The sequence below is a fragment of the Elephas maximus genome, chromosome 2 (genome assembly GCF_024166365.1).
Source record: "Elephas maximus indicus isolate mEleMax1 chromosome 2, mEleMax1 primary haplotype, whole genome shotgun sequence".
NCBI classification, from domain to species: domain Eukaryota; kingdom Metazoa; phylum Chordata; class Mammalia; order Proboscidea; family Elephantidae; genus Elephas; species Elephas maximus.
In genome coordinates, this window is record NC_064820.1 from 177,320,821 (window position 1) to 177,341,353 (window position 20,533).

The following is a 20,533-nucleotide window of genomic DNA, read 5'->3' on the forward strand; positions in this document are numbered from 1 at the left end:
GATGCAAAAATCCTCAACAAAATTCTAGCCAATAGAATTCAACAATACATCAAAAAAATAATTCACCATGACCAAGTGAGATTCATACCAGGTATGCAAGGATGGTTCAACATTAGAAAAACAATCAATCGCATAAATAAAACAAACACAAGAACCGCAAGATCTTATCGATAGATGCAGAAAAGGCATTTGACAAAGTCCAACACCCATTCATAATAAAAACCCTCAGGAGAACAGAAACAGAAGAGAAATTCCTCAACATAATAAAGGGCATTTATACAAAGCCAACAGCCAATAACAATCCTAAATGGAGAGAGTCTGAAAGCATTCCCCTTGAGATCAGGAACCAGACAAGGATGCCCTTTATCACCACTCTTATTCAACATTGTGCTGGAGGTTCTTGCCAGAGCAATTAGGCTTGAAAAAGAAATAAGGGCCATCCAAATTGATAAGGAAGAAGTAAAAGTATCCCTATTTGCAGATGATATGATTTTGTACACAGAAAACCCTAAAGAATCCACAAGAAAACTACTGGTACTAACAGAAGAGTTCAGCAAAATATCAGGATTCAAGATAAACATACAAAAATCAGTTGGATTCCTCTACATCAACAAAGAGAAAGTTAAAGAGGAAATCACCAAATCAATACCATTTACAATAGCCCCCCAAAAGATAAAATACTTAGGAATAGATCTAACCAGAGACATAAAAGATCTATACAAAGAAAAGTTCAAGACACTCCTGCAAGAAATCAAAAGAAACCTACATAAGTGGAAAAACATACCTTGCTCATGGATAGGGAGGCTTATTGCGAAAATGTCTATTCTACCCAAAGCTATCTATAGATACAATGCAATCCCAATCCAAATTCCAATGGCATTTTTTAACAAGATAGAGAAACTAATCACCAACTTCATGTGGAAAGGGAAGAGGCCCCGGATAAATAAGGCATTACTGAAGAAGACCAAAGTGGGAGGCCTCACACTACGTGATTTTAGAAACTATTATACCATCATGGTAGTCAAAACAGCCTGGTACTGGTATAACAACAGATACATAGACCAATGGAACAATATTGAGAATCCAGATGTAAAATCATAGACCAATGGAACAACATTGAGAATCCAGATGTAAAATATTTGACAAAGGCCCAAAGTCTGTTAAATGTGGGAAAAGACAGTTTCTTTAACAAATGGTGCTGGTATAACTGGATATCCACCTGCAAAAAAATGAAACTAGATCCACACCTCACTCCATGCACGAAAACTAACTCAAAATGGATCAAAGACCTAAATATAAAATCTAAAACGATAAAGATCAAGGAAGAAAAAGTAGGGACAATGTTAGGAGCCCTAATACATAGCATAAACAGAATACAAAACATTACTAACAATACACAAACACCAGAAGAGAAACTAGATAAGTGAGAGATCCTAAAAATCAAACACTTATGCTCATGCAAAGACTTCATGAAAAGAGTAAAAAGACAACCTAGAGATTGGGAAATATTTTTTGGCTATGACAAATCCAATCATGGTCTAATCTCTAAAATCTACAAGATACTGCAAAATCTCAACAATAAAAAGACAACCCAATTAAAAAATGGGCAAAGGATATGAACAGGCAGTTCACTAAAGAAGACATTCAGGCGACTAACAGATATATGAGGAAATGCTCACGATCATAAGCCATTAGCGGAATGCAAATCAAAACTACAGTGAGTTACCCCAACGAGGCTAGCATTAATCCAAAAAAACACAAAATAATAAATGTTGGGGAGGTTGTGGAGAGACTGGAACACTTATACACTGTTGGTGGGAATGTAAAATGGTACAACAACTTTGGAAATCAATTTGGTTCTTCCTGAATAAGCTGGAAGTAGAACTACCACACAATCCAGCAATCCCACTGCTTGGAATATATCCTGGAGAAATAATAGCCCTCACACGAATATGCACACCCATGTTCATCACAGCACTGTTCACAACAGCAAAAACATGGAAACAACCTAGATGCCCATCAGTGGATGAACGGATAAACAAATTATGGTATAGTCACACAATGGAATATTAAGCAATGATAAAGAACAAAGATGAATCTGTGAAACATAACGTGGATGAATCTGGACCCCATTATGCTGAGTGAAATTAGTCAGTCACGAAAGGACAAATATTGTATGAGACCAGTATTATAAGAACTCAAGAAAGGTTTAAACATAGAAGAAAACATTCTTTGATGGTTACTAGGGTGGGGAGGGAGGGAGGGGGTATTCACTAACTAGATAGTAGTCAAGAACTATTTTAGGTGAAGGAAAGGACAACAAACAATACAGGGGAAATCAGCACAACTGGACTAAACCAAAAGCTAAGAAGTTTTCTGAATACAACAAACACTTTGTGGGACAGAGTAGCAGAGGCAGGGGTCTGGGGACAATGGTTTCAGGGGACATCTAGGTCAAGTGGCATAACAAGTTTATTAAGAAAATGTTCTGCATTCCACTTTGCTGATTGGTGTCTGGGGTCTTGAAAGCTAGCAAGTGGCCATCTAAGATGGATCAATTGGTCCCAACTCACATGAAGTAAAGGAGAATGAAGAACACCAAAGACCAAAGGGACATATAATCCTAAGAAACAGAAAGGGCCACATAAACCAGAGACCCCATCAGCCTGACATGGGAAAAACTAGATGGTGCCTGGCTACGACTAATGACCGCCCCGACAGGGAACACAACAGAGAGTCCCTGATGGAGCAGGAGAAATGTGGGATGCAGAACTCAAATTCTAGTAAAAAGACCAGACTTGATGGTCTGACTGAAACCGGAGGGACCCCAGACAACATGGTCCCTGGACTCTCTGTTAGCCCAGAACTAAAACCATTCCCGAAGCCAACTCTTCAGACAAAGATTACACTGGATTGTAAGACATAAAATGATACTGGTGAGGAGTGTGCTTCTTAGCTTAAGTAGACACATGGGACTATATGGGCAGCTCCTGTCCAGAAGCAAGATGAGAAGGCAGAGGGGGACAGAAGCTGGTTGAATGGACATGGGAAATACAAGGCAGAGAGGAGGAGTGTGCTGCCACATTGGAGGGAGAGCAACTAGGGTCACATAACAACGTGTGTATAAGTTTCTGTATGAGAAACTGACTTGAATTGAAAGCGTTACTTAAAGCACAATAAAAAACAAAACAGAACTTACTTGGAATAATGTAGAGAAAGTAATCTAAAGATTTAGAGATAGAAATGTTAGGGTAAATACATCATGTGTGACCTCCAAATCTCTCCCTTGATCCTACTACTAGATCCTTCAAGAGGGCCCAGAGGACACTCCCTTCCCCAAGGTATTGAGCAGTTCATTAATGATGAGAGCACTGGTGTCCTTGAAATTCTCCATGGTGGCTTTTCAGCTACTGTAACAGTAGAAGATGCTGAGATGGGTTCACTAATTTCAGTGGAGATTATGGTATTCCAGAGTAGCAGACGCCAAGTGGCAGTGCTCAAACACTAGAGATAAGGTGAATAAAATTTTTTCCAAATATATATTTTTAAATCTTTATTGTGCATTAGACAGAAGTTTACAGTGCAATTAGTCTCTCATTCAAAAATTTATACACAAATTGTTTTGTGACATTGGTTGCAATCCCCACAATGTCAGCACTCTCCCCCTTTCCCTTTCCACCCTAGGTTTCCCATGTTTGCCCAGTTTTCCTGTCCTCTCCTCTTTGCTTTTAGGCAGGTGTTGCCCATTTGGTCTCACATACTTGACTGAAAGAAGCATGTTCCTCATTTTTTAAAATTATTTTATAAAACAAAAAAAAAAACTCAAACCCACTGTCGTCAAGTTGACTCGATATTGACTTATAGTGACCCTGTAGGACGGAGCAGAACTGCTCCATTGGGTTTCCAAGGCTGTAATGTTTACAGAAGCAGACCGCCACATCTTTCTCCCAAGGAGGTGGGTTCAAGCCGCTGACCTTTCAGTTAGCAGCCAAGGCCTTAACCACTATGCAACCAGGGCTCGTTGTTTGTTTTATAGGCCTGTCTAATCTTTGGCTGAAATGTGGACTTCAGGAGTGGTTTCAGTTCTGAGTTAGCAGTGTGTCTGGGGACCACAGTCTCAGGCGTTCCTCTAGTCTCTGTCAGACTAGAAAGTCTAGTCTTTTTTTGTGAATTTAAATTTTGTTCTACATTTTTTTCTCGCTTTACCCAGGACCTTCTATTGTGATCCCTGTCAGAGCAGTCAGCGGTGGTCGCCAGGCATCATCTGGTTCTTCTGGGCTTGCTCATATTGCTGGAGGCTGTGGCCATGTGGTCCATTAGTCCTTACCAAAAAAACACCAAACCTGTTGCTGTTGAGTCGATTCCGACTCAAAGCAACCCTATGTGACAGAGTAGGACTGCCCCATAGGGTTTCCAAGGAGCACCTAGTGGATTCGAGTTCCTGACCTTTAGGTTAGCAGCCGTGGCTCTTAACCACTACACCACCAGTGTTTCCCCATTAGTCCTTGGGACTAATATTTTCCTTGTGTCTTTGGTTTTCTTCATTCTCCTTTGCTCCGGATGGGATGGGACCCACAGATATATCTTAGATGACTGCTCACAAGCCTTTAAGACCCCAGATGCTACCCACCAAAGTAAGATTTAGAACATTTTCTTTATGAACTATGTTATGTGCCAATTAACCTAAATATCCTCGGAGATCATGGTCCCCAGCCCTCAGCCCCAGTAACTCAGTCCCCGCAAGGTGTTTGGATGTGTCTAGGAAGCTTCTACGACTGCTTTGGTCAAGTTGTCCTGACTTCCCTTATATTGTGTGTTGTCTTTGCCTTCACCAAAGTTAACATGTCTACTATCTAGTTAGTGATTTCCCTCCCCACAATTCCCCTCCCTCTTAACCATCCAATAATTTTTTTTTTAATTGTGTAAACCTTTTCTTGGGTTTTAATAAGTGGTCTTATACAATATTTGTCCTTTTGTGATTGACTTATTTCACTCAGCACAATACCCTCTGGATTCATCCATGTTGTGAGATGTTCAGTGGATTCAGCATTGTCCTTTATCTTTGCATAGTATTCCATTGTGTGTATATATACCATAACTTGTTTATCCATTCGTCTGCTGATGGGCACTTAGATTGTTTCCATCTATTTGCTATTATGAATAATGCTTCAATGAACATGGGTGTGTATATGTCTATTCACGCGATGGCTCTTATTTCTCTTTTTTTTTTATATTCCTAGGCGTGGGATTGCTGGATCATATGGTATTTCTATTTCTAGCCTTTTAAGGAGGAGCCATATTATTTTCCATAGTGGTTGTACCATTTTACATTCCCAACAGCAGTGCATAAGAGTTCTAATCTCCTCGCAACCTCTCCAACTTTTTTTTTTTTAGTGCCAGTAACGTCAGAGTGAGATGGTATCTTATTGTAGTTTTGATTTGCATTTCTCTAATGGCTAATGACCAAGAGCATTGTCTTTTTGTTGTAGAGGTGTTGAAGTATTCTATAAAGATTAGACCATTGTCGGATATGTTGTAGGCAAAAAAAATATTTTTCCTAGTCTGTAAGTTCTCTTTTTACTCTTTTGGTGAAGTTTTTTTGATGAGCACAACTGTTTAATTTTTAGAAGCTCCCAGTTATCTAGTTTACCTTCTGGTGTTTCCTCATTTTTAGTTATAGTTTATATTTCTATGTATGTCATGTATTAGGGTCCCTACCATTGTCCCTATTTTTTTTCCACCATTATCTTTATAATTTTAGGTTTTGTATTTAGGTCTTGGATCCACTTTAGTTAGTTTTTGTTTATGGCGTGAGGTATGGGTCCTGTTTCATTTTTTTACACATGCACATCCAGTTTGGCCAACAGCATTTGTTAAAAAGGCTGTCTTTTCCCCATTTAATGGACTTTGGTCCTTTGTCAAAGATTAGCTGGCCAGAGGTCAATGGATTTATGTCTGGGCTCTTGATTCTGTTCCACTGGTCTATGTGTATGTCTTTGTACCAGTACCAGGATGTTCTGACTACCTTGGCTGTATAGTAGGTTCTGAGGTCAGGTAGTGTGAGGCCTCCTACTTCGTTCTTTTTCTTCAGTGATGCTTTGCTTATTCAGGACCTCTTTCATTTCCATATAAAGTTCATGATTAGTTTCTCCATCTTGTTAAAGAATGCTGTTGGTATGTGGATCAGGATTGCATTGTATCTGTAGATTGCTTTGGATAGAATTGACATTTTCACAACGTTGAGTCTTCCTATCCATGAACATGGTATGTTTTTCCATTTATGTAGGTTTCTTACAATAGTGTTTTGTAGTTTTCTTTGTATAGGTCTTTTACATCCCTAGTTAGATTCATTCCTATGTATTTTATCTTTTTAGGGGCTATGATAAATAGTATTGTTTTCCTGATTTCCTTTTTGAAGTTGTCTTTGTTGGTGTATAGGAATCCAACTGATTTTTGTATGTTGATCTTGTATCCTGCTACTCTGCTGAATCTATTAGTTCCAGTAGTTTTCTTGTGGAATCTTTGGGGTTCTCTGTGTATAGGACCACACCTTCTGCAAATAGGGATAGTTTTACTTCTTCCATTCCAATTAGAATGCTCTGCCTTTTTCTTGCCCTACCGCTCTAGCTAGGACTTCCTGCACAATGCTAGATAGGACTGGTGATAAAGTGCACCCTTGTCTTGTTTCCTTTCTCTGGGGGAATGCTTTCGGATTCTCTCCATTGAGGATAATAGTGCTGTTGGTTTCGTATAAAAAAAAAAAAAAAAAAACCCAGTGCTGTCGAGTTGATTGCGACTCATAGTGACCCAATAGGACAGAGTAGAACTGCCCCATAGAGTTTCCGAGGAGCGACTGGTGGATTCGAACTGCCTACCCTTTGGTTAACAGCCATAGCACTTAACCACTATGCCACCAGGGTTTCCTTGGTTTTGTATAGATGTACTTTATTATGCTGAGAAATTTCCCTTCTATTTTATTGCGAGTTTTTATCAGGAATGGGTGTTGGACTTTATCAAATGCCTTTTCTGGATTGATCGAGACGATCACGTGATTCATTTCTTTAGTTCTATTTATGCGGTGGATTTACATTGTTTGATTTTCTAGTGTTGAACCATCCTTGCATACCTGGTATGAATCCAACTTGGTCATGATGTATTATTTTCTGGATATGGTGCTGAATTGTATTGGCTAGAATTTTGTTGAGAATTTTTGCATCTATATTCACGAGAGATACTGGTCTGTAATTTTCTATTTTTGTGGTGTTTTTCCCTGGCTTTGGTGTCAGGGTTATGCTGGCTTCATAGAATTAATTTGGGAATATTCCTTCCTTTTCCATGCTCTTAAATAGTTTGAGTAGCAGTGGTGTGAGCTCTTCTCCGAGTGTATGGTAGAATTCTCCAGTGGAACAGTATAGGCCAGGATTTTTTGTTGTTGTTGGGAGGTTTTTTTTTATTACCTCTTTAATCTCTTATTATGGGTCTGTTCAGACTTTCTACCTCAGTTTGTGTTAGTAGGTAGTGCATTTCTAAAAATTTGTCCATTTCCTCTAGGTTCTCAAATGTGTTGGAGTATAATCTTTCATAGTACTCTGTTATGATCCTTTCTGTTTCAGTTGGATCTGTTGTAATACCCCTATCTCATTTCTCATTTGGGTTATTTGCTTCCTCTCCTGTTTTTCTCTTGTCAATTTGGCCAATGGTTTGTCAATTTTGTTGATTCTTTTAAATAACCAACTCTTGGTCATGTTGATTCTATTGTTTTTCTGTTCTCTATTTCATTTATTTCTGCTCTAATCTTTATCATTTCCTTTCTTCTGGTGTCTGTGGGCTTCTTTTGCCGTTCTCTATTTGTTCAAGACGTAAGGCTAGCATTTTGATTTTGGCCCATTCTTCTATTTTGATGAGTGCATTTATCACTATAAATTGATGTCTGAGCATTGTCTTTGCTGTGTATCAAAAGTTTTGGTATGTGTTTTCATTCTCATTTGACTCTAAGAATTTTTTTTTTTTTATTAACTTTTATTGAGCTTCAAGTGAACGTTTACAAATCAAGTCAGACTGTCACATATAAGTTTATATACACCTTACTTCTAGGAATTTTTTTTTAATTCCCTCTTTCATTTCTCCCGTTACCCAATTGTTTTTAAATAAGGTGGTATTCAGTTTCCATGTATTTGATTTTTTTTTTCCTTGCTCTTCCTGTTGATTTCTACTTTTTATGGTGTTGTGATCAGAGAGAATGCTTTATATTATTTTGATGTTTTGTATTTTATTGACAGTTGCTTTGTGGCCTAAAATGTGGTCTATCCTGGAGAATGTCCTATGTGAGTTGAAAAAGGTATATTTTGCTGTTGTTGGGTGTTCTATATGTCTATGAAGCCAAGTTGGTTGACTGTGGCCTTTGATCTTCTGTATCTTTGTTGAGTTTCTTTCTAGATTTCAGTCCTTTATAGAAAATGGTGTTTTGAAGTCTCCTACTATTATTGTGGAACTATTTATCTTTTTCAATGCTGTTATAGAGTTTGTTTTATGTACTCTGGAACCCTGTCGTTGGGTGTGTAGATATTTATTAAGGTTATATCTTCTTGGGGGATTGTCCATTTGATCATTATATAATGTCCTTTGTTGTCTTTTATGGTTCATTTTCCCTTAAGGCCCATTTTATGAGATTAGTATTGCCACTCCTGCTCTTTTTTGGTTACTGTTTACTTGATATCCTTTTTCCATCCTCTGATTTTTAATGTATTTATGTCTAAAGTGTGTATCTTTTAAACAGCATATTGATGGGTTGTGTTTTTTAATCCACTCTTCCACTGCCAAAAGAATGAACGAATCTGTCTTAGAAGTACAGTCAGAATGCTCCTTACAAGTGAGGATGGCAACTTTGTCTCACATACTTTGGACATGTCATCAGGAGGGACCAGTCCCTGGAGAAGGACATCATACTTGGTAGAGGGTCAGCAAAAAAGAAGGCCCTCAACAAGACTGACTGACATAGTGGCTGCAACAATGGGCTTAAGCTTAACAATAGTCAAGAGGATGGTGCAGGACTTGGCAGTGTTTCATTCTGTTATACATAGGGTTACTGTGAGTCAGAACCAACTCAACAGCGCCTAACAACAATGACGACATCCCACTGCCTTCTTGCTTGCATGGTTTCTGTGGAGTAATTAGAGCTTAGTCTGTTTTTGCTTTGTGGGTGCCTTTTCGTTTTTCCTGAGCTACTGTCAGGATTCTTTGTCTTTGGTTTTGGCAAGTTTGACTAAGATACGTCTTGGTGACTTTCTTTTGGGGTCTATCCTCTATGGACCTCATTGAGCTTCTTGGATGCATATTTTCCCATCCTTCATGATATTAGGTAAGTTTTCTTCCAGCACATCTTCAGCAATTCTCTCTGTGCTTTCCACTACCTCCCCTGTTCTGGAACTTCAATCATACACAAATTATTTTCAATAATGTCCCACATAATTTTCAGGCTTTCTTCATTCTTTTTTCTGGTTTATCCTCAAACAAATTGGTGTCAAGGGATTTGTTTTCAAAGCTGATGATTCTGTCTTCCATTGTTTCAATTCTGTTCCTATATCCTTCTGTTGAGTTGTCTATTTCTGAAATTGTCTATTTTTAATCTTTTAGATTTCTATTTGCTGTTTTTGTATGGTTTCTAATCCTCTGTTTACTTTGTCATTTTGTTCTTTTATTGTTTTCCTGAATTCTTCTATTGCTTTGTCTGTGCTTTTCTTGATCTTGCCCATGTTCTACTTGGTTATGTCTGTTTTCCTTGATCTCTTTCCTGATGTTTGGGAGAACCCTGTATATTAGTTTTTTGAATTCTTTACCAGGTAGTTCCATTGTCATCTCTTCTCCCGGAAGGTTTTCTGGTTCTTTATTTTAGTTACTTGCTGGAGCCATCGTGTCCTGCTCCTTGATGCGATTTGATATCGTCTGTTTTCTCCAATGCATCAAGAAGTTATTGTTATTTATTTATTGTATGCTTGTTTTCTGTGTCCTGAGCTTTTGTTTTATTTTGATATATTTGAGTAGGCTAGGTGTGTGTACTACTCTGGTCACTAATCTGGCCACACTGAAGCTTTCACCTCCTGTCTCCTGGTGGGTGGTGCAGCTACTGGGTGCATGAGCATGGGTTTCTGTTTGCTGGTCTTTCAGGATGCTGAGGATGTAGCTGGCATTTCTGGTGAGGTGATTTATCTGTCCAGCTGGTCACCTGGCCACATGCACAGGGGGTATTCACCCTGGGTTGGGTGTTGTGCGTGCACTCTGTTAACTGCTGAGTGGTTGGGGCAGGGTGCTTGGTTGTCGGTCACTGGGTGGGTGGTGCAGAAGCTCTCACCAATGATCCAGGGTGGGCAAAACTAAGTGCAGGCGTTCAGAGCTGACACAAGCCTCCAGTTGCAGGGGCGGGGGAGCATAGGGAGTGAAGCAGGAGGGATGTTGCCTGTCCATGGGTGCCCAGTTGGGGACACGCTTCTGTTCGCTAGGGCATGTTGCAGGGGAGATTGTGCAGCTAGTACTTGGGCCCCCAGTGCAGGCAGCTATAGGGAATAGGAACCACCACAGGTCCTTGGGTCTCTGGCAAACATGGCTGGAGGGAGTGGGAGGCACCGCCCACCTCAGGTCTGTGATATAGGGGGGTGGGTGGAGTGGGAGCTATGGCCAACCCTCAGGCCCTCAGCACGAGTGGCCAGAGGGAGTGGGAGGCAGCCCTCAGGTCCCCAGTACAGGTGGCTGGAAAGAGTAGGAATGCTGCAGATCTGTGGGCCTCCAGCATGAGTGGTTGAGCTAAGGGGTGGGTGACTCCAGTTCATGGGCTCCCAGCTTAAGAGGTGTGGCAGTGGTGGGTATTGCTGGACTTTGATTGCATGAGGGGAGGGGGAATGGACAAAGAGGGTGGGGGGACCCACAGGGCCGGCCTCCAGAAAGGGGAGCTAGGATGGGTGTGGTGGGTGAGATGTGTGTAGTTAACTTTCACAGAGTGAAAAGCACTCCTGTGTGGCTTTGGACGTGAGTCGTTCCTGCTTGGCTAAACTAGGTGATGGGGGTTTTGACTGGGAGCACTGCTTGCTTTGTCTCCATACACCCACACTCCACAGGTTCAGCTAGCAGGGTTCCAGTGATCTGTAATTTTCCACGTCTGCTGTTTGTATTAAGTATAATTAATTGACTCGACAGCAGTGGCGTTTTTTTGGTGCTTTTCTGTTTGTATACTGTCTCTTCTTCCACTTGATGCTCAGTCCGATGCTTCAGCCTTGTCTTTGATGCTCAGGGTTCCAAAGTTGTCATCTATATCCAATTAACATGTTTTCTTGGGTCTTTAAGAGGGATGTTATAAAGCATCTGACTACTCTATCATCTTGGACCACCTCCTGAGTGAATTTAAATAATGGACAGCAGGAACAAAATGGTAATCCTCACATAAATTCAGCTGTTGTCCCACGCAGGTTAGTGGATCTGGGTAAGATCTGTGGATTACTGTAAATTTAATCAGGAGATTACTTCAATTACAGCTACTGTTCCAGATGTGATATTTTTACTACGGCAAATAAATCAATACATTACCTGGCACCTGGTATACTGTTCTATCCCTCCCTCCCTACACACCCATTGCTGATGAATGAGCAAGGCAAAATGAGAGATGATTCATTTGCCAGACCTCTTGATGTCTATAAGTCGAGGTCTATGGACTTCACACAGCTAGTAAATAGTGAGCCAGGGCTGGAATCCATTTTAGTATTAAAGTAAGATTTAGAGAAAAACTGTACAACAGAGGGAATATAATCTCAGGTATCTCTTTATTCTCAGAATATAATGTACAAAATACACTGAATTAGACAATAACATTAGACAGTCTTTCAAATTAATGTAGACTTTGAAAACTTCAAATTTGACTTTTCCAAATGCTTGGAAAAGTAGATATTACAATATTTTGATATAATTTAGTGCTGATAAAATTCTTTACTATAAATATCCAGAATGTGCCTATTTGTTTTTACTGAGCTGTAACTCCCATATCATAAAATCCAGCCAATTATAGAGTATCCACTTGGTTTTCTCATTGAATTGTCTGAAAATGCTGACTTATTTACCTACTTCAAGTTGCTTTTAGTGACTTAGAAAAGCAAACAAGGTATCAAAAATCCACATGCTCAGGTGAGTTTTTAGAAAAAGCTGTTTATATCCTCTTCCCCATCCTGTTCCCCTGATGATTTCTTGAAATCTGGCAGCCACTGGCTCCATCAGAGTTCTCTCTGCTAATTTTAAGTCAGCAGAGGCTCAGGTGAGGCATTTTTAATTTCAGCTACAATACCTTTACGAGAGATATTCAACATGAGATATTATTCAGCAAAATCAGTAATGTAAGTTTGCTTTCAGCCAGTCCTGCACAGAGTACCATCTGCTGGTCAAAAAGATTGTCTTTATCCCGTCTTGAATCCTTTTTGCAATTATCAGTGACCTTAATGATACAGCAGGGGTCTCTGGGTGGTGCAAATGGTTAAGCACTTGGCTACTAAATGAAAGGCTGGCGGCTTGAATCCACTCAGAGGTGCTTCAGAAGAAAGACCTGGTAATCTACTTCCAAAAAAGATCACAGCTGTTGAAAACCCTACGGAGCACAGTTCTGCTACAAAACATGTGGGGTCACAATGAGTCACAATCAACTCCATGACAACAGTTTTTTCTTTTTTAAATTATATAGCAAAAATATAAAACCACCGCCTCCTCCTTGGGGGAGGGGGAACCAACACATATGACTTACATGTGCCAATATATGGACCATTGTGGGAGGCTTTTTAAACTCACATACACACATAGAATCTAAGTTTCTTCATTTTAGCGAACACTGCAGCCTCTTTCATTTGTCCAGGGAAGGGGAGGAGAGGGAAGAGGAGACAGGCTGTTGTAGAGTTTAGGAATGAATTAAAAAACTCTAGTTAGCCATTTCCTTTAAAAATGTCTTTTGAGGTTTTGTTTCAGAGCAGAAATAAATCAATTTAGTCTAAGAGAGAACTCTGGTACACTTAATGAGAGATTGGCTCTTAAAGGTCATTTACTTCTGGCATTACATACTAGCCCTGCTATTGTATTAGTAGGTATCCAGCTCCATCTGTGCCCTTGTTCCTATCCCTACTTCCTTTCTATCTTTATATCCGCAAACAAACTAAACTTTACACATATCCAGATTTATTCTTAAAGCAGTTTTGGGAATTTCCGCCACCGTTCTTGATGTCAGATCATAATAGGAAAAATAAGTACTAAAATTCTGTAACTGCTTTTTAAAATGAAAAAGCATGTATTTATATTCACTAATAAAAGGATTTTAATGGAATAGTGACAAAGCTGAGTTTTATGTAGAAAACATAAAACTTCAATTTGCAGTACTCAAGTGGTATTTATACTTAGCATTCAGGCTTCATTCCCCTTCACCATTATAAAAATGCTATAATTACCCATCTTCCAAATAAAACTCTGTGAATACCCCTGATTTTTTCCATGTGATAAATTTCTACAGGGAGAAATCTTCAGTCAAAGCACTATGAAAAATCAATAGAGGAACTAAAATGAGTGCTAGTATAATAAAGAATTAGAAGGAGTAATAGGAAAGGAAATGGATGTTATAGATAAATCCTTATCTACTACCAAGAGAAGTAAGCATGCAATGAAAAGCTGATAAACCGAGACTGGCATATGTACTTTGTATGAAGATATTTAGATATATGGGTGGAAATCACAAGAAATTTAAATAGAAATGAGTAATTGAGAAGGGGACTGTTGCTTTTCATTATAGGACTCTTCATACTATTTTTTTTTAGCCATGAGCATGTAGTACTTTGATAAGATATTAAATTTTTGAAATAAAAACGAAAATTTTAATTAAAATATATTTTATCAAATTATCATCCAGAAAAAAAAGTTTTAATTTAGAGTCTCTTGAGGGCTTTTTTGATGACCTTGAATTACTCCAGTAATTTCAGGTCAATTTACTTATGATTTTTTTCCCCCCTAATTTTTACTATGGTCCTTCCAAAAGTTTTGAAGTGTCTTAGAAAAACACATATAAGATATGAAATAAGTGAGGAAATTGAGGTAAATGGCAAATTAGTGTAGAAAAAATAAAATGAGGCAGATGACCAAGGAATCCATTGGAAATACTCGGGATACTGGTTAAGAATGAAGACCCCTGACCTTATCTCAGACCTGCTAAATCAGAATCTGTAGGGACAGGCTCTGGAATCTCTTTTTCAGCAGCCTTGATGCCAGAAAAGTCCTGAAGTAATTAAAGAAGAAGTGACTAATAGAATATTAGGATATTTATTAATGTCAAGGTATTTAGACCATAGGTGCTAGGGAAATGGAGACTGTGAGACCAATTCCAAAGAGTACATTAAAAAATGTTGTTGTCAGATGCTGTTGAGTCGGTTCCGTCTCATGGTGACCCCAGGTGTTACAGAGTTGCACTGCTCCACAGGGTTTTCTTGGCTGTAATCTTAACAGGAGCAGATCTGCAGGCCTATCTTCCGCAGTACTGCTGGGTGGGTTCAAACGACCAATTTTTAGGTTAGCAGTCGAGTGCAAAGTGCTTGCTCCACCCAGGAAATTTCACATTAAAATAATAAATCTTACATAAGCTAGAATCATCCATTTTCCCACTGTATTTCCACAATGCTCTTCTGATTTCATTAACCTCCCTATAACAACCCTGACATAAATGGGAGGACTGTCTGTCATTTTGCCCTTTGACTTTTACGCTCAACTTGAAGATGCTTATTCTGGGAGGTTTTCTCTTGGCTCAATTCCTAGCCTACTATACTATTTAGCTGGATATTCTGGTACTTTGCCGTCTTCTTTATGTATCACATCAATAGGTTAGATAGATACTCAGAATTAGAAAAATCCTATGTATTTTTTTTGGTATTTAATCTTTTCTGCTGCTTGTGTTCCTCGTACTCTCAAAACATTTTTATATGCCTCATTAAAAGTTGAAGTTGCTTAATTTTTCAAATTTAGGATTTGATATATCATAAATATAAGAGCTATGATTACAGCTTAATTTTATGACATTAAGAATTCACTAAAAATCATACATAAAAGTGTGTCAGCTTACAGTAACTTCTGCTGTAGCTGCAGCTTTCGTTCAATGATATCTGGAAAACGAGGAACTTTTTTTGAAATAGCCACACGAATGTCATCACTCATATGAGAGCAGCTTCTAGATTTTGCTTTAAAATGTAAAAGTGATGAAAATCCCAACTCACAAAGGTATGTAGTTGCAAACGGCATAAGGATTTCTAGAGCTGTCTTTGCCAGGTTTGGAAACACTGCGATTTGAGCACACCAGAAATCCTCAAGCTTCATCGTCTCAAATTCCATCAGGATTTGGCCACTAGCTCGTAATTCAGCAAGATCATTTTTCATTAAATAACTATCGGCGACAAAATCCAAATTAAAAAGAAATGGATCTAGTATCCATTTACTTGCCTCATCAAGATCTCCAACAGAAAAATATCCATGAAAGAAGCTGCTCAACTGTTGCAGATGCAGTGTTATTTCGGTTGCAATGTGTGTTCCTTCATTATCTGAAACAACTACCTCTTCAAGAAAAGGAAAGTTGGTAAAATTTCTCTTCTCAATTCGCTTTAGCCAAAATGGAAACTTCCTAACAAAAGCAGATAACTTCTCTCTAGCTGATACTGTGTTCATCCCAGTCCTTTGCATAGATGCACCAAGTTCATTTAGGTGTTTGAATAAATCTGCAAGGTACGCTAGGTGAATTTTAAACTCTTTATTTTCAAAGCCATCAACTAAATTACTGCTTTGGTGGTGAAGAAACTGATTTATTTCTTCATACATTTCAAAAATATGAGTAAGTATCTGGCCTCGGGAAAGCCACCTCATTTCAGTATGGAAAAGGAGGACACCGTACTCTATACCAATTTCTTCAAAAAAAGCCTGAAAAAGGCGATGATTTGGAGCTCGTCCTTTGATGAAATTTATTACCCTCACCACAGTAAACAGAGCATCCCTCAGTTTTGATGGCAATGTCTTTGTGACAAGTGCATGAGGGTTCAACATACAATGTGTGATCACGATATGAGGTACATCTCTCTTCACACAGGCAACAAATTCTGAATTTTCTCCTAGCATAGAAGAGGCACCATCAGTACAAATGGAGCCACATACGTCAAGTGGTATCTTATGTTTCGAAAAGAAGTCTTTGAAGAGATTGAACACATCTATTCCTTTCATGGTTAAATGCAATGGTTCACAGAATAGGAATTCTTCTATGATCTCTTTTTCTTTTATATATCGCGCAAATGCCATTAGCTGACTGCAGTCATTCATGTCAGTTGTCTCAGCAAGCTGAATACCCACTTTAAGAGGACTGGCTTTGATATCTTCCAGAACTTGTTGTAAGATATCCTGGCTCATCTCATCAATTCTAGAATGGATCACATCATCTGATAAGGGAACCTGCTGAAGCTTCTTTTGTGCATCTGGTCCCAAAACTATTTGTGCTATTTCCAATGCACAAGGTTTCACTAATTTTTCAGCTATTGTATGAGGATTCTTTTCCTTGGCACATAAATATGCAAACTGGTATGAGGCTTGTAATAAAGCATCCTCTTGAGATGCAACTCCAAGTGCTTTCAAGGTTTCACTCCGATCAGATGGTGCTGGCATATGCTTCAGGCTATTGAGATCATGCCCTGCTATACCACCATGCTGTCTATTAAAATGGTCAGACAGTTTTGATGGTCTGAGATCAGCATTTGAAAATACTGAGTTACACAAAACACACTGTGGGCGTTGAGTTCCATCAACCTCTGTCGTACAGGTGAACCAGTAACGAACATAATCATCATCCCATTTGCGTTTCTTCGACATGGCATACAAAAATTCTCAGGTGTAACTCCAGAGATGCTGCAGAATTTTGCTTTGGGAGTAAAATATAACCCACACATTAAAAATTAGTGGCTAATCAAATTAAAGCAAAGCCACATCACATGCCATTCTGTCATCTGTGCACATCTCAAGAAATACCCCACAACATGTCAGCTCAAAGTAAGCCATGACAGCATGAAAAGTCCAATTTAAAGCTAGCAACTCATAGCTAATTCCCTAGAACAAATGACTTGCCAACCAAAGTATATATAGAAGATTTGAGTTTAGGCAAGTTACATAGTTATGCCTAAATTTGTTTTCAATGATGTATGTTCCAAACAAATCTGGCACATTTTCTATCCCCAGAAAGGGCATCTCACTACCATGATCTCCTTCAACTTTCCTCAAGGATACATGCATCCTCAGTTAGGAACCACTGAATAGACGAAGGAGTAATTTACTAAATATTCTAAGAAAGGGCAGATTATGGCATGGTAACTAGTTGTTTTTAGTAGTAAAGGATTAAACAGGTCTGTCCTGAGCAGCTCTGCTTCCAACTTAAGCAGAGAATTCCAAACAGTCTTTAAGTTAAGCCATCGTTGTTACAGACGTAGGCTAGAAATTTGGCTCAGAGCTTCCTTGTTGGTACAGTAAAGTGTAACACACTATCAGTCCATGATTCACACTACCCATATATAAAAGCAAAACAAGGTGCTCTGGAGAAAAACTACTACTCTTATTATCAAGGCTTCAGAAAAATTCTTTATAGGAGGACTACCTTAACTATAGAAAAGTATTTCATGATGCTTTTTCATATAACTATCCCTCTGAAAAAGCAGTCAAGAAATAAGCCTAAACAATGGAATGGAAATAAGCACCCTCCTAAGGTTTGGCTTAACCCAAGGGCAGGATATAGAAGGCAGGGGTTCTCCACTTTAGTAAAAGGAGGAATCATCTCAGTCCCTTTCTAAAATGCAGATACCCAGGCCCCAATCCCAGAAATTCTGATTCTCTAACTCTGGGGTAGGACCCCAGAATTTGTATTTTAAACAAGCATTTTAGGTAATTCTTATGAATAATAACTAGAACAGTGATCCTTAACAAGAGGTGCCCATCACAATCACTGAGAATCTTTTTGAAAGTATACATGTCCTTGAACTATCTCAAAACTAGTAAGTCATCTTAGTGGGGCAAAAGAATTTGAAATAAAGTTGTCCAGGTGATTCTGATGTACATCTTAGTGAACAGTCAGATTTAGAAGAATGAAAGCATATTCTTCAGGTCAGTCCCTAGGATCATAGATACTCTAGGTTGCCTAGTGAACAGTCCAAATGCTGTACCACACATTTAAGTGTTGTCAGTTGATGACAACCTCCTATGAAAGATGAGGGATCTAAAAAGAAAACCATACCTTTTCTCTTTTTCTCACTCTTTAGCAATGAGCACAGGTAGGCTTAAATATACCTTAGAAAACATTCTATCTCCAAGATAAACAAGTGATCTCCAAAGTTTACGAAGTTCTATCCCACAGAATGTGGCTCAAATAATTTAATACGGACACATTTAAATCCAAATGCCCACTCTGACCATAAAAAAGTCACAATAAAATAAGCCAAAATATTTACGTTAAGCACTAGCTTTCTAATGGATCTGCAAGATAAACTAGTTGCAAAATGTACTTCTATGTAACTGATAAGTTGACCTGTTATATGAGCCAGTTAAATACCGGGGGATGTCTGTCAATCAATAAAGAGGATCTTAAATTTAAAGACTTGATCTTATGCATTCTTTTGTCAAGTAATGAGATAATGTAGTCAATTGTGTCCAGAACTACTTCTAATTGATGACAATTATCAGCTGAGCATAAAAATGCTTTTCTTTCTGTATTTTGTTATATATCTCTCTCAAAAAGAGGATAGGTAGCAAAAACTTTCTAGATCCTCAAAGATGAACTTACCACACAGTAGGCTTTCTTGTGCTTTAGAACCTCATAACTTTCACATGTTCCTCTGTGGTAGTTAGCAATCACAATATCCTAAAAAATGTAAACATTAAAAAAAGCATCAACATGTTAAGGAACTGTTAATACAGACAAGTGTGATGATGGCACTGTGGTTGTGTTGGAAAAAAAAAGGTCCTTAACTGTTAGAGAGTCTGACTTAACTATAAGTGAAATAAGATGTCTAGAATTTCCTCTGAAATGTCACACTTCAGCACACACACACAAAGTGGGGTGGAGATAGATGAAATACAATTAGTCTTGAGTTGCTTAACTGTTGCTGTTGAAGCTGGATCATAGGTATAAAAAGCCGTCGATACATTACACCATTTCCACTATTTTTATGTATGTCGGAAAACTTCCATAGTAAAAAGTAAAATAAATAAAAAGCATTATCTCATTAAGCTGGAAATAATCTGTTTCCAAATGGTTCTTTTCAATCTTTTGAGAGAGATGTTAAGTCGCTGAAATGAAAGATCTGATATAACAAAGTAAAATGACTGCGGGTTCATGAAGCAAGGGTAGATATGAAAAAGTACCACAATTAAGAGAAGAATCAGTCAGTTAAAAGTGAACATTCACATAACAGGAATATTTAGAGCATGTTAAAACATGTATTTTAACAGTGACAACACCAAAGTGCAACTGTAAACCTAAAACTCCGTACCAAATACAATTCGACATATAGCTAGTCCCTGCCTATTCAAGTACATGGTATGTGCGGGTGTTTGGCGCGGTGGAGGATTAAGTTATTACGTTTTACATTAAAATCGGTTAACTAGGAAAAAATGGGACAGGAATGTAGCTGAACATGCGCTCCAGAAGCAGCTGGGATCTTGGCTTTGTCACTTAAGGGCTGAGAAACCTCAATTCCTCAAATGCAGATAATAGTACCTACCTTATAGGGTTGTTGTGGGGTCTAAAGTATTAGAATGCATTTAAAGAACACGCAGCTTTTAACTCGTAGGAGCTGTAGGTGTTAATATTACTAAGGACGCCGAACATTTAGAGCAGGCCGGGACTAGCTACAAGCGCCAGCGGCCAGGAAAGAAGAGCTCCGTTCAGTCGCGACCCGACCCACCCATCTCGGAGCCTGAGGCGCGGGAATCGAGTCAGGGAGGCCAGTTTCGGGCTCCAATTCCGCTCTCCGCTCGGCCTGGGGCCCAGCCCCTAGCTCATTAGAACCAGTGAAGGTCGCGGTTCTCAGGTCCGACCCCCAAGTAGGAATCTGTGAGGAGCGCGGCCACACACAGAAACACTCGCAGCTGCCTCCGCCTCAGCCCGCTGGGGCCTGCATCCGGGTTTTCCCGGTTGCTTCCCGCTCGCAGACAAGGCGAGGCCTCTCCCCGCGCGCAGGCGTATTAGCAAAGGGTTTAGGGACCAGTTGGCTTGAGTATGGAGCATGCGTACTGACCCTCTCCAGTTTTTTTAGGTTGAGTACATGGACCTGAGGATTTTTTTCAGTTGATTGTGTCTGCCAGGCAGAGTGAATCATAAAATCTCAGAAATGGAAGGCACTGTGAAGTCCACATAGTTTTACTCTTTAACATTCAGAGCACTGGAAATCACAATGGATGACGGGCTTCCAGAGCTTGTTGCTCCCCTGCCCACCCAGGTGCCCTTGCGCTTTCCCATAAA

General features: G+C 39.1%; 1 protein-coding gene across 1 annotated transcript; it reads right to left on the bottom strand.

The window, feature by feature from the left end:
• Positions 1 to 11,853: 11,853 nt before the first annotated feature.
• Positions 11,854 to 20,228, bottom strand: FAM200C (family with sequence similarity 200 member C). The gene is made up of 3 exons (XM_049874255.1): positions 19,794 to 20,228; positions 18,854 to 18,931; positions 11,854 to 16,948 (listed from the first exon to the last, which is right to left on the bottom strand). Exon 3 carries the CDS (start codon positions 16,897 to 16,899, stop codon positions 15,115 to 15,117), a length of 1,785 nt encoding a protein of 594 aa, XP_049730212.1. The 5' UTR covers positions 16,900 to 16,948; positions 18,854 to 18,931; positions 19,794 to 20,228; the 3' UTR covers positions 11,854 to 15,114.
• Between the last annotated feature and the right edge of the window lie 305 nt (positions 20,229 to 20,533).